Source organism: Sinocyclocheilus anshuiensis, unplaced genomic scaffold (assembly GCF_001515605.1).
Source record: "Sinocyclocheilus anshuiensis isolate Anshui unplaced genomic scaffold, SAMN03320099.WGS_v1.1 scaffold455, whole genome shotgun sequence".
Taxonomy (NCBI): domain Eukaryota; kingdom Metazoa; phylum Chordata; class Actinopteri; order Cypriniformes; family Cyprinidae; genus Sinocyclocheilus; species Sinocyclocheilus anshuiensis.
In genome coordinates this window covers 578,037-593,148 of record NW_015552560.1, presented here as the reverse complement: position 1 = coordinate 593,148, position 15,112 = coordinate 578,037, and the positions used below count along the sequence as shown (strand labels likewise).

The following is a 15,112-nucleotide window of genomic DNA, read 5'->3' as shown; positions in this document are numbered from 1 at the left end:
GATATAGAAACAACAAACAGCATTAATCTGATTCATTTTCATTACATGTCTATAGTAAAATCAATAAAAGAAATGGTGTTATTCATATTCTATGTTCATATTATATGACATACAGATTTATGTGAAAAATAATTTAAACTTCAAAGATAAAAGTTCATCATTTACCATAATTATTTGTGCTGTTAATGTTTTTTTAGGGCAGTGTGCTATGAGTGTTTACACTCTAAAAAATGCTGGGTTAAAATCAACCATTGCTGGGTTATTTGGCAACCCAGCGCTGAGTAAATACAGGTGCATCTCAATAAATTAGAATGTTGTGTTAAATGTGAGCCAAAATCATCACAATTAAAAGAACCAAAGACTTAAACTACTTCAGTCTCTGTGCACTGAATTTATTTAATACACGAGTTTCACAGTTTGAGTTGAATTACTGAAATAAATGAACTTTTCCACGACATTCCAATTTATTGAGATGCACCTGTATTGTAGAGAACACATGCTGGGTTATTTTGACCCAGCTGGTTGGGTTAAATGTTTTTAAACAACATGCTGGGTTGTTTTATTATTAACTCAACTATTGTGTAAGAATTACTATATTGCTGGTTTACATACATTTACATACAATATTACATAAATTTACACTTGTTTAACAAGCATCTTTAAACAAAAAATTAAAGTAACTTTTTAATTAAAGTGTATTTAACCGTTCTCTATTATCCCTTTTAACCACAATAGTGCTGATTCTCATGCCGCCGGAATCTGAGCCGGTGATGGGCTGCTGTTCAGCAGGGGAATTGCGAACCAGACGACCGCCTGGCGTTTCACTCGTAACTGAAAGTTGCCATGACTGACTTCATAACCTGCCCATAAACAAACAGTACTGAGATTAGAGAACATATTTTCACATAAAAATAAATTAAATTCAGTATTATAACGAATAAAATCAGTTTATGTTATGCAAGGCAAAAGGCATTTCCGTCATGCGAAATGACCGCTGCTGACGCATTTAGCTGACTGACCTCTCGTCCCTGTATTTTGCGTTGTGTAAAATAATATAATTTACAGCACAGTAAAGATTTTATAGATGGAATAAAATGTATAGAAACCTTTATTTCACGGAAGAAGTGCACCACGGAGAATCGCTCTCTCTGAAGGTAACCCAACAGCTGGTTTGAAGTAACCCCGCACTGGGTTGTTTCGCTGGAGGGAGCGGGAGGGGTGTATAGTTTCAGCAGTCAGTGAGATTGACCCAACCACTAACCCAACGGCTGGGTAACACAAAAACTACCCAGCACTGGAAAAAAACAACCCAACAGGCTCAACCCAGTAGCTGGGTAGAAAAAATAATCCAGCATTTTTTAGAGTATGTGTGCTTTCTGAGAGAGAATTGTTGCCAGTGTTATGGGTGAACAACAGGCTTATATGTATGGAGTGTTTTGGTAGTTTGAGCAAGTTTTGGAAGTGAAATTAACTGTTTGGTCAAGATTCATGTTTGTAATGCAGACTGTATGAAGATTTTTGAAAAAAAGTGGCTTCAGTATTGATCAATGCATGTTAGCAATTGAAAAAGACTACATGGAAGTGAACATACATAATGCAAAAGGCATAAGCCTACTGATCTATTGGCCTAATAGTGTTTTGTGTTGAGCACATCAGTGTGTTGTTGGCTGGTAAACAGAGCTTTTCATATGATGTGTCTGTGTGTGACATTTTTGGTGCAAAAAACATTTTGGAGAGAGATAAAATGCAGTGTTTGCTTTTGCCAGAGATTTGCAGTTTTTTTTTTCTTGCATATTGTGTTTGTGTTTGTGTTGTGATAGTGTTTTGAGGCAATGGGCCAAAGATTCAGCAAATGCATGTACAAACAATTGAAAAAAAAAACTTTAATTAGATGTAACTATTTTATAGATATTTTAGGATACGGAATTTATTACATTTATAACAAACATTCCCTGTTTCATACTGCATCTTGATTTTTTTTCTTTCACTTTTTCCATGAAGAATACATGCTGCCTTAGGATTTGGCCACAGCAGGTATCGTAGAGTAATTGTGCTGCATTTATTCTGTCTAGATCAGCCTTTATGTCAGAAGTGCATGACACTTCAAATGTTACCTACTCAGGCAGCTCATCAGGAACAGAGCCAACATCTTCATTATTCCCCAATACTTTTACAGAATCATCACTCCATGTCTACTGAATGATGTAATGTAGCAAATACGGTGGTTTATTTTCAATGCAAATAAATATGAACCTCAAATTCATTTAAATAAAAAAACAACTGCTTACCAGTGACTTTTCAGTAGTTACAGAGGGTTGAAAAGGAGAGCTTGCCTAGGGGGACAAAATAAATAGAAATGTGTATATTCAACATTATTTTACTTTTGACATGATATAGATTGTTGATTAAGCTTAGGAACACTCTGGACATGAATGAAATAATTTTGAAAAAAGTGCTTCCACAATATCCTCTTAATTGTTATAATATTATTTGAAGTGATTATTATTATTGATTTCATATCATATTATTCAGCTATGGACTCCTCTATGTCTGTAATCTAGTTGCCAAAACCTGTGGAACAACAGGAACAAACTGATTCTTCAAAATCCTGTAATTTGTGTATGACAAGAAAATTTTCTCCAATTGTCCAGGCGAGATGAAATGTTGCACTCAGAATGTAAACATGCTGTAAAATACCATTATTATAAAGTGAATACCTCAGTAAAGGTCAGAAAACCTGCAACCTCACACAAGCCACCTTATGTAGCCTTATTGTAAAAACAAGAATTAAACATGGCTGGTGTCACAGTTACGGACGTTTTGTTGTGTTTTTCATTCCCCATATGCTCTGTGTGACCTAGTTTCTGTCTCCTGTTGATTGTGTCATTATGTTCAGGTGTGTCTAATCATTATCCTCATTTACGTTCCCCATATAAGTTGCATTCTGTTCAGTGTTTGTTTGTCCGGTCTCGTCTATGGATATGTGTTTGCGCTACCCTCCTGTGATGGATTACCCCATGTGGATTATTAAAGACTGTTTCTCCTTATTCTTCTGCTTCGTGCATTCACTCCTGCACTACACCGTGACAGCTGGAAGATCCTAGCAATAGTAAAAGCGCCCAATTTATAATTGAGTTATAATTCTAGTGCAGTGCTAGAGCATATGCTGTAGGTTGGATAATGGGATTGAATCTGAAGGCTACAGAAGTTTTTGAGTGTTAATGAAATTTCTAGACTGGTGGGTTGAAACCCCAAAATGCAACCATATAATTGTGCATAATAAATACTGCAAAATAAAAAGGAGAAAACGCTTTCCATATAATTTCTTGTTGACATCAAAGACTGTGCAATCAATCAGTTTTCTATACTTCTTTCTAAAATCTAGGTGTAAAATGTCAAATCTGGGCTCTAGATTGGCTTGCATGCTTATATTCACTGGTATACAAAAATAGTTTGACTAATAGAATTGGCACTGAAAAAATGTACGTTATCAAAGTTGTAAGGCATTTGCGAACATCACACAAATGAACGAGGGAATACATTAACGTCTCACTGGACGACCGTTGATAAGGTGTAAACTATTAAAATTTGAAATCAGTTCTAATCAGGTTGACTTCGAATTTTCCGATTCGAGTCCTCTCAAAACCTGAATGAAATAATAATAATTAATTCCCTTACAAATTAGTTAATTTCTTACAAAGTGTTAGCAATATTTCTAGAGCACTGAGATGGCATTTCAACATGAAATACTTCAAAATAAGAATATTTCCAGAACTAATGCTCTGTTAGATTTTATAATGAATGATTTCTCAGATTTGCCTTCTCAGTATGATACAAAATATGTAGAGAGATCAAAGATGAATGGGAAAACGTACATATCTTGTTTCCCGTCCCAATATTTTTGGAGATGGTGATGACGTCTGTGGCTTCAGAAGTTCAGAATAAAGGGAAAAGAATGAGTTAAGAAAGCTCTCGGCAGCTGAAAAAGCACATGTTTCAAAGCAAGTACAGTGAACATAATCAAAATGGCAAGCTGGGTTTGAACAGCAGGGCTCAGATTGATCAGAGTGGAGGACTGAATTCTTCATTTTGCTAACAGGTCTTCTTTGAAAATAATCAGGAAATTGTAGCTCTTACAAAATAAAAATCTATATGACAATCTATTCTATTGATTTATTTTTTTTTATTTTTTTTTTTTCTCCAGGGTGAGAAAATAGGTTTCATAGTTCAGTCATGGCAATGTTTTAGTCTGGGTGAAGACAGTTACACTGTTATAGACACAAACAAGAAATATTTTATTCCTAGAAAAGCACTATATTTTATGTTCTGACTGAATGTAATGCCATTGTGACTAATCAAGATCAAAGATGAAATAATTCCCAGTGTCAATCATCCCCCAGTCCACCCCCAGTGTCAGTTACATACCCTTGATGCCTCTGCTGCCAAAGACTTCACATTGGCTTTGTTCACATGCTCTGATTGATGCTGGAAAAATGGATTAAAACATGAAAATTGGTGCATAAATGGATTATTGTTTAGGTCAGCTTTGAGCAGAGTGTGTTTTGGTGACAGCTCACTCTTTGGATCGAGTCCTCGAGGACTTCATCAATGGTTGCATACAGTTCTGCAGTCTGCTGACGCAGCTGCACAGGAGAGCACATCTGCACAGAGAGAAGAACACTTCACAGAAATGCCTAGTTTGGAATAATCCAGAACATTAAATACTTCACAAATTAATGCTACTTCATCTCATTTTCTTACTCAATCTGTTTAAGTGGACAGCAATGGATGTAAATTAAAATATAAGTTATTAGGCTCGCATTGTCAATCACTGCCTCAACTGTCTGGCCCACCCTGAGAGTGCTTTGACCCTCCTTACATGGTAGAGCTGGAGTAGCTTGAATAGCTACCAAATTTTATGTAACACTCGAGTTAAAACCAAAGATTTAAAAAGTTAAATACAACAATGATATTTGAGAAATTTGTAATATAATATGCCATGCAAACTATACCACAATATAGCAAAATCTCTGCAGGTTCTACCAGTCACTGCAATCTATTCTGCCACATCGGGTCTCGTTCTACCTCTGCATGTGGGTCCTCCCAAGAGTAGTTGTCCGCAGGGTCGAGTGAAGCCTCTTTCTTGTTGACCTCTTCATCTATAGTCTTCAGCAGGGAGAAAATTAAGAGTTGTAGATGACGCATTAATCTTCTAATGATAGAATATATGAAGTTTTGACCTTAACAAGTGGGTAGGTATAAAGGGGTTGTTAAAGCTGCTAAATCCCAAAGGTGTGAGTGTGTTCTCATCTTATACCGATTATCTCCTGTCCAGTACATTTTAACCTCTACTATAATGTTTCATGAGGTATGCAATATGGATGAGTCATTCTGCTCGCTCTGTTAAGATTACTTTTGACCACTTATGAACAATTCCATTCTGCTGTCCATCAACAGAGAAAAAAAATCAATGATTCAGTTTCGCCTTCATCCATTTGTATCCAATGACCCTCACTAACGACTATGCAATTGCATGGAATCCAAAAAAACTACAGCCATATAATGACTTATACTGACAGTGAATGAGATCCAATTATTAACACTAAATAATAGGTGTCATTTAGAGCAATTTGATAAAGCAGCTCACCTGCTGTTCCAGGAGCAGAGTATTTGTGGGAATAGCAGCAAGTGCCTTGTAGGTGGATTTGATCTTGTATGTCTATATTAGGAACGAATGATTTAGAAGTCACAGAAAATCAAAAGCACAATTAAACAATTTACAATTGTGCTATGCCCTAAGGATGGGCACCATGATTAATTTGAAAAACAGTCATATGACAATAAGATTCGAAAAACAGTGATATGACCGTTTTTTGAACATTAATTTCTCATTATTGGAACCCAATGGGAAAAAATTAGTGAATGAATTCATGAATTTAAAAATCCAATGTACCCACAAAAACAATCACTTTAAAACAACTTAAAAAGAAACCTCTAATTTTTTACAGCCAAAATGAATAAATTCCACAATAATTTCTGCATTTAATAAAACTAACCAGTATGTGTTCTGCAAAATAGCAAAAATACTATTTAAACAAAATTGTTTCTTTTAATATTTTCTATGGGGAGTGTTATTTGCTTTTAGAGAACCTGAACAAAACCTGAAACCATGATTTTCGATTCCATTTTGAATATAAACCAATATAAAAATGCACTTTAAATAAATTATATGGTTGTTTCACTTTTTTCAATGCATGCATGTGACTGCCATCAACTGACACACCATCAGTTCACCATATCTCAGTCTGTATGTTATGTGGAAATAACTTCTGCAGTTCTGCCAACAGACAGCTGTGCAAATATATCTTATGCGGTAAATCATGCACATATTGCCTAATCCAAGATCACAAGCAAACACAAAACATGCAAAATGCAAAACTTGCCCTTTGCCAAAGATTTGCTGTTCTTGCATGAGTATGATGCATGCAATGTGGGAGGCTGTGATTGGGAATGCATGTCACTCATTGAAGGAATGCCAATGCTCAGCAGTAGAGCATGCAAGTTGCATGCTGGTAACAGCGAAAGGGCATGCACCGTACCTTTCTATTTTTACAGTCCCCATCTGCGCAGTCTGGTGTGCTGCCCCATAGGGATGGAGAAGGTGATGAACAGAAGGAGTATGAGGGGGAGGGGGAGAGCTGACGGCTTGGGGAGGGCGAGAGGGTGCAGTGATCTGGGGTGGAGGAGCGCGAGTTTGGGTAGACTGGGGGACAAGCAGGAGAGACTGGAGGTGTGTAGGACAGGTGGGTGAGACCCACGGGTCTGGTACAGGGAGACAGTCTAAAAGCTGGGGATGATAGGTGCACTCTTTCAACATAATTTTTGCGGCCATTTTGGAAAAGAGTACTTTGTTTATTCTCCTTGTGACTTAAAACAGGAGATATGGAATTACTGTGCGATTCAATTGTGTGTTTCAGAGTAGGAAAGGAGGAAGATTTACATGAATTTTGTGCAGGTTGTGGTACAGAGGAGTCTAAATTGTCAGATGAACTTCCTCTATCTTTCAGATATGGTTCATTGGAGAGATCAGATGACTTCTGACCCTGTTTTAATGCCGGTGAATATTTTTCTGACCTATCATGGGATTTTGTTTCATCATTCTGTATTAAGGATGCTAAAGATTTGTTTGGCTCTATAGATGCATGGCGATCCCCTGGCATTGATGGATTTTTCTGGCTCTCGGTGCTGGAGCAAGACAGAGAGCTTGATTTAGCAGATGAGGAGTTCATTTGAGATATGGAGCTACACAAAAGAGAGCTAGGAACTGTCGGTAAACGATTTCCTTTGTGACCTGATTCAGACAGATGAGCATTGGCAGTCTGGACTGTAGGAGAGCTTGGTGAAGGGCTGTGTTTTGTTGGTAAGACGATGCTAGTACTCGTGAAATGTTGATATGATTCAAGTCTTTCTTGTGGTTTCATTAGTGGGCTTTCATTGGGTGTCTTGACCACTGATGATGCTGAAAGAGAACTATGGTCTGGTTTCCGTAGTTGTGTCTTTGAAACCTGGCAAGACTCAGTACAGGGTCTATCTATGGAGGAACAAGACTTTGCTTTGGACACATTCATGGGTGCAACAGAAGAGGCAGCTGAGCATGCTGAACAAGAGGACATGTTAACTGGACTGATGGGCCAGCAGGGTGTGTAAGGTCTTTGAAAAGCAGAGGACAGGACAGGCAGACGACCTTTCCTGAGAATGGCCGTTAACAGGGAGAGTTGGGTTGGAGGGGGTTTGTGCCGGGCACGGGGCGTAAGAGGACAGGGTGAGCTTGCCCGACTGTCACAGCAGGGTGTTCCGCAAGCGGACGACATCTGCAGCAGAATGGAGCCCGGAGCCAAGGAGTACCGCTTGATTCTCACAACAGAGGGTGTGAAGGCCCCTGATCTTATGGAAGAACACGGGGAAACTGTGCCACTAAGGGGGCCAGGAGAACCATCCCGTGAGAACATGTTGAGCGCTGACCAGCTCCTCTCTTTGTCCCAGCCCTCGGAGAAAATAGACTCCTTAGAAGAAGCAGGGGAAGTACAAAAATCCATGGAGCTGGCAGGGCTAAGGGCCTCCCCTCTCTGGGATGAGCTATTTAAAAACAGACCTGAGCTGACCTCGGCAGCCTCTGAAGTGTTGTGAAAGCCTAGCTGAGAAATGCCAGGGTATTTGTTATCAACGGTTTCCATGGTGGCAGGGCTAGGCTCGGGAGGTTTGCTACCAAATTCTGTGTGAGGACCAGCTAGCTTGGTGAGTGGTTTGAGGGTTAAATTGTCAGTTGACTGAATCTGAGAAAGAAAGAAAATTAAAGAACCTTAAACAGACTTAATTTGAGTAATGATTGCAATGATGTCTAATCATTGTTCACTGCAAATTGTACAAAGCATAAAGACCACATGGAGTTTATTCGTGTATCTGCTCGATATCGAAAGGCTATCTACACATTAAAGTTTCTGCTGCATCAGAAGCATTTCCCAGCTGCAAGTGATGCTTTGCCATGCAACCAAAAATGTTAACTTTTGTTGCAATACACTGTGATGTAGGCACCCATTGACCAATGTGAATTTCAGAAAAGTGGGTTCAATTGTGCTTTTGAAAACTATTCTTAAATGTCAAGTTTATAATTCCAGCTCCAAATGGAATGATAATCTTTATGTTTAAGCGACCCATTTTGGCATGCCATTGGCAGGAGGAGTCTGAAATGTTTAAAAACAGTCATTATCTTTAAGCTTCTGTTAGACATTAGTGGCACAGATTAATTAGACACAATAAACATTCCTCTCCATCAATCACTCAGTCAGAACTTGATCTACTGCGTAGGCGCACTAATGTGTGTTTTTAATTAACCGGAAACCGCAAGTACCTCTGATCAGCACAGAAAACAGCATATTGAAAATCATGTCTAAAGACATTAAAAGATAATAAGAAGTCATCCCAAAGCAACTCAAATAATTATACTGTACTCTACAAACAGTACTACATCTCTAAATTACTGTACTACTTTAAAATTCATTGCTTTAATAACTTCCCGGTCAATCATTTTGTCATTACATATTTATTATATGTAATTTTTAAGGAAGGTTCAGTAAGGAATTACAGAACACTGTTTCATCAGGAGCTTGTGTTTGCCCTGGGACAGAATTTACCAAAATACTCACCTCACTTTGAGTGGTGTTCTTGAGCGTTTCTTCAAGCTGGCGCTCTTCAGGGTCTTGGACGTAAACAACCTCTGCGTTGTAGACTCCCTCTTCCGCCATGCTCTTTTTAATGTCCCCTGGCTCTTGTGAAGTCTGACATTGGAACAGGAAATGTTACTAAGCGACACCGAATCTGAAACAGCAGCTGTCCCAAAGCAGGCTATTTCTAGCACCTGAACATCTTGACGATATAAGAGAGTTACTGAATGGATTTATATGTGCGTGTGTTTCCCATTCCAGCTTGTACATCTTTTTTTCCAGAAGTCCATGTCCCTTATTGCTCACATGAAAGTACACATGACCCATCCTGATTGTGTAAGCCCTTTAGCAAATGCCTTTCACATTTTCGTATTCACTCACGCACACACACGTAGGTCATCCTCTGCTATGGGACTCTGGGTAGAACTTGACCCTTAATCACTGAAGTCTCACTCCTTCTATCAGATTTGTGCAATATTTGCGCCTTAAAGGAATAGTTCACCCAAATATGAAAATTCTGGTATTATGTGCTCAACCTCACCATATTGTTCCAAACCCACATGCTGTTATTTAGATCAAAGCAAATATTACTGCAACACGTAAAAAAGAAAGCAGTTTTTTAATCTGAATGCGAATTACATTTGAGAACTTCAGTGGAGGTAAAATGTTTAGCAAATAATAACATTGAAATTTGGGTCTGTTCTTCACAAAAAGCTACCGTATGACTTGAGAAGACTTGAAATATAGCACATAAGTCATATGGTCTGATTTTATAATACTTCTATAGTGCTATTCCTAAGCTTGGTCACTATGAACTGTCATTGTATGGCAAGAGCTGCGTAAAGATTCTTTAAAAAAATTCAAAACATTCATGTTCCATGTAAAAAATAACAGCAAATGGGTTTGGAACAGCACAAAGTGATAACCTGTTCCTTGTAGTGTGATGTTTTTCCTCTTGTGTTTTTGAGGGACACAGTATGGCATACATAACAGGAACCATACTGAGCTGTCTCAAGAGTATTTCTCACCTTGCTTGGTCTGCTTGTCTGAAGTACCTTTTTCCAGACCCTGTTCTCAACAGGTAGTCTTTTTAGAAACGGCACAAAGGTGAAAGACTTTAGCTTGGTTGCAAATACAGTGGTGACCTGTAAAACAGACATATTATTAAAGTGATTTCAGTAGACACCGAGGAACAGCATGAAGCAAATGAAAACAACAAAGAGCCATCAAGCTTGTGTTGGCGCCAACAAATAATTGAATCAAAACCAGTGCTTTATTCAGATGAGCAGTAATGTTTCATCGTCACATTGTCTGATTGGAGTATTCAGTGTTATAAACCGCAGTGTCTTCACTCTGAAACATGAATCAAGAGCTGTGATTACAAAATCACACTGCTGCCGTTCATTCCACTTCATTTTGCAATTATGCCTTTTCGGGATTCAATATATTTAGCAAACAAAGCGCTCCTGGGGATGAAATATGTGTCTGTCTTGCTAATAGTGACAAAATGTTATACTTGTTTCCCACCCTAAAAATTATGACATACAAGAGCTTGACACTTCATTTCCTACAACATTTGAATAAGTAGAGAATGTTTGCATAGCACATTTGTTCTGTGCATCCAAATCCTAAATTGGTAGAAGAGAGTAAGTTTAAAAGAAATGTTTTACCTTCTGCTGACTTCAGCACTGCCCTTGATGATTTGAGAATGATAATATGTGGTCTCCCAGATTGCTTTCAAGCTGTTGTATATGCACTACAAACAGAGGGTCCATTCAGTGTATAAATGTAGGAGTTGGGGACGGCCCTTTCCTGCTCACATTTTAAAATCTGACAATTAACAATTGTTAGCTTGCTCTCTTGACAGAGAAGTGTTATGTTTGTGATTGCTAGCAGATGTCGTAGCTACCTGATTTAAGACAGACTTACTCATTCTTTAAAGGGGTCATAGGATGCCCATTTTCCACAAGTTGATATGATTCTTTAGGGTCTTAATGAAAAGTCTGTAAATATAGTTTGGTTAAAATTTCTCAATGGTAGTGCAAAAAACACCTTTTTACCCTGTCAAAAACAGCTCTTTTCAGATCAAGCCGTTTTTGTAGCATTTTCCTTTAAATGTTAATGAGCTCTGCTGACCCCGCCCCTCTCTTCCGAGACCATTTGCAAAGATTCATTCCAAAACATTATACTCACTTCTTCTGTAGATGAGGCTGGATCATGAATGATTCGCGCAAACATAGACGCATTTATGTAGATCGGGGAGCATTCCCTTCAAAAACAAACTAATCCACTCCACATAGTTCAGCGGCTCAGATGTCGGGAGTAAATGATGACTGCTATGTTCATTATTACATCCAACAACAGAACACCTCGATCGCTTAGGAGTCATTCTTGTCTACATCTGCTCCAGCGGTGAAACAATGGCGGACTGATGACAGCCCCCTCAGGGCGGGTCTGAGGTAAGACACCAATCCAGTCTGTGCTGAAACGTTACTGTCAATCAAACTATCGTGGGATCGGCTCGATTTGAGAAAGGGGTAAACATTTAACCAGATTAAAAAAAAAATAACTGGGTGGATTTTTATCATTATAGGGTGGTTGTGTACACACACTGCCAACACACATTTCAGTTCAAACAACTTGTAAAAGTGCATGTAGCATCCTATGACCCCTTTAAAATCACTGTTGTCCACTTTTTAGAATAATATTGAAATCACCCAAATTAAGTAAAACCAGAAATGGAAGTATATGGAAATTTACTAAAATTGGCTAAACTAAAAACAGCTCTGCACACTCTGTTCATTTTCTGAACCAACTTAATGAGGTGCATTCAGTGATGCCGTTAAACAGTTCTCAAGATGTTCCCATGTATGCTGGATAGTTGTCGTCTGCTATTCCTTCACCATCCATTTTAACTCATCCATAAAAATGTCAATGTTTGTTTATTAAAAGAAATGCATACATTTTATTTGTCTGTATAACTAGCAATGATAAGTAAACTTCAGTTTGCTGAATTTTTATGTGATGATTAGGGGTTAATTTGAAAAAGATTATACAACAATAATGGACCAATAAATAATGGTGCAGGTAAACGTTAATTATACAACATCAATAGTCCATAAGCATCCATTAGTTGTTGCTAATTGCTGTGGTGTTCACATGAATTGTACTCCCTCCAGACCACTTTTTCAAACTTTAGACCTCACACTCTATGCCACCTACAATACATTCAGTCTGTGTGATGCATATTGCGCACAGAACTGCAAATAATTTTCTTGATATGGCAAGCTCTATTGATAGGCTGGTTTTGTATGACTTCTGGGAGTAAGAGCTTCTTTATCAGTCTGCCTAGCAAAAAACATTTTTACATGATAATACAAGACATACAAGACATACAAGACATAAGTGCTTTTGAGGATGAAATAATCACTCGATTGCCTTGTTTGTGGCATCAAATCTTTGAGATTTTCAAGTTCACTGACTTTACAGAGTGTTATTTGTGTTCTTTGATTGCATCATTCACGTCTTATTGGGATTGTAGTTCATTCCCTGATAAAATACACTTTTGCTTCCTGTCCTGTCCATTTGTCATTATTATTATTATTCAGCTTCAAGAGAAAGATGTGTAATTGTGAAAACATTCTTCCACTTTAGGATTCAGACTACAGTATGCAACCCAACACAATTATCCTCCATGGCCATAATCATTGCACCGGCCGTGTCTTTGACACCTCTGCCCTGAACATATTCAGAGTGTGCAGAATGACACCCTACTTACATTACTAATGACAAAACACGACAGACTTGAATGCTCCCATTATAATCATTGCCTATATAGGAAGCTGCAGAGTGGGGTCCCTTGAACAATTTCACATGGCTTTTTGAGCTTGCAGTTCTCCGCTGAGTTTCTGCATGGTGATCTGCACTCCCACAAACCCTCCAATTATAATCAAAGAAGCTGTCACCTATACTGCTGGTGTAGATGGAATGTTAAAATACAGCCTTTGGATATTAAATAAATTGTCATTGCAATTAAAATTACTGTTATGCAAACAAGAAAAGAAAAATAATAACCCAACATTTTGAGAGAGGCAGAACATAAAATCTGAGGCTTCAAAAAACCTACCCACACTCCTGCTTGGAGACACACAGCGTGTTGTGTTTTTGTTGCCAGAAGGTCGATTTTTGTCAGAAATGTGAATGAATTAATATTTATTTATTTATTAACAATCAATTAACAATTTATATGCATATACAGACTGTAAAAAAAAATACAAATATAAAATGATTTTGGCAGCTGTGGTTGCCAGAATAATTTTGTACAAAAAAAAAAAAAAACTGAACAATTTACAAATATTTACAGAACAAACTGTACATTTTACAGTATAAAACTGTAATTTACAAACAAGAAAATTTGAGTGTAAACTAGTAAATTCAACAATGCACACTGCTACTAAAATCTGCTTTGTATCTTTAACATTAACTGACAACCACCATAATAATGCAGGTGGTAAAAGAGACAGCAATATGAAGAATCAGTTCATCACAAATAGCTTTTCCACAAGCTGAAGTATAAACGAATATTTAGAAGGCACACAGAGTTATTCACGCAAACACTAAACATCATCATGGTAACAGACGTGACACTTAAATAATGCAATAAACATTCATTAAACAACAGAAGATGTAACATAAACCCAAATGTACATAACTGATAACAAACATGTATATATATTCTGCAAGGTGTAAATAAACTTACGCTCTACACCATGGTCTAACTAATACTCAATTCTGATTGGTTGGAAGCGTACGTTAAACCTGGGTAATGCACAGAAGAATCTTCAGTCAGATTAATCACTTTTTAAAATTAATTCGCTCCCTTCACTGCACATATGGTCCTGCTCACACCAGAATATTCAGGAGCACAGAAACTTGCTGTCAATGCTGCTTCTCGACTTTTATCAAGAAAATAGCTTTACTACTAAAGGCTGGAATTCACTACACAACTTTTAAAATCTTAAAAGATTTAAAACACTATAGGAATCATAACCCTTGTGGATTACAGAAAATATATATATATCATGGCCACGAATCACACAACTTACTAATAAGTCAGCAGGATTTACTAATTCATCACTTCGTGAGCATTTTTTACTAATTCGTTCCCTCAATTTAAGTAAAAAGTGAGAATGTTTTATTCCTGTCCACAATTTCATAAACCCATCGTCCTTTCTGCATAGTGAGAAAAGACCTCTATTGCTGCTGTTATGAATAAAGTATGACAGGACTGTAACGGGTAGCCTGTCCACAAAGAGGGTTCTAGGCTATTCACAAATCATTCAACAAACAGAACGACTTAACCCTCTATGGCATGAATTTTTATTTTGGGTGGAAAAAAAATATTTCAACCCATTTTTTGGGAGCTTGGGGGTCCCTCATAATATATCCATCATAAAATATGTCCCCACCCCCGAACCAGATATTGGGCAACACTGTGCTATGAGGGTACTGAAACACCAAGGTTTTCTATATAAGTGAAATATGGAAAACATGCATTAGAAGCATTAGAAAAAGTTTTATTTCGACAAGTATAAGTCACAACTGTCTCCAACTAATCACAAACATCAAAAAAATTACAAATAAACCAAATGAACTAATAAATAAAAACTACTACTAATTACAAATAACACCTCATGTATTGAAATGTCTTTTTTCATATCTGTCACATTTCATATAAACATATAAACCAACATCCAAATGACTGAGTACGTGAGGGTGTGAGAGAGTGTACTGGTATTTTTGCCCTTGTGGGTCAATTTTTGGTCCCCATGAGGAAAACAGCTTATAAATCATACAGAAGGATATATACTGTATGTATATATATATATATA

General features: G+C 37.5%; 1 protein-coding gene across 3 annotated transcripts in view; it reads right to left on the bottom strand.

The window, feature by feature from the left end:
* Positions 1–555: 555 nt before the first annotated feature.
* LOC107664706 (uncharacterized) overlaps positions 556–15,112 on the bottom strand; it is a 27,621-nt gene continuing 13,064 nt past the window's right edge. The window contains exons 2-11 of one of the 3 annotated variants that reach the window (XM_016455352.1): positions 10,250–10,366; positions 9,204–9,335; positions 6,600–8,333; positions 5,648–5,719; positions 5,086–5,166; positions 4,578–4,661; positions 4,426–4,485; positions 3,876–3,926; positions 2,289–2,333; positions 556–860 (exon numbers count right to left, since the gene is read on the bottom strand). In XM_016455352.1, coding sequence (XP_016310838.1) covers positions 822–860; positions 2,289–2,333; positions 3,876–3,926; positions 4,426–4,485; positions 4,578–4,661; positions 5,086–5,166; positions 5,648–5,719; positions 6,600–8,333; positions 9,204–9,335; positions 10,250–10,366 — 2,415 coding nt within the window. In that variant the 3' untranslated portion in view covers positions 556–821. Of the gene's footprint in view, positions 861–2,288; positions 2,334–2,626; positions 3,101–3,875; positions 3,927–4,425; positions 4,486–4,577; positions 4,662–5,085; positions 5,167–5,647; positions 5,720–6,599; positions 8,334–9,203; positions 9,336–10,249; positions 10,367–15,112 lie in introns of those variants that run through there. The other 2 variants (XR_001631484.1, XM_016455353.1) reach the window with 2 other exon arrangements.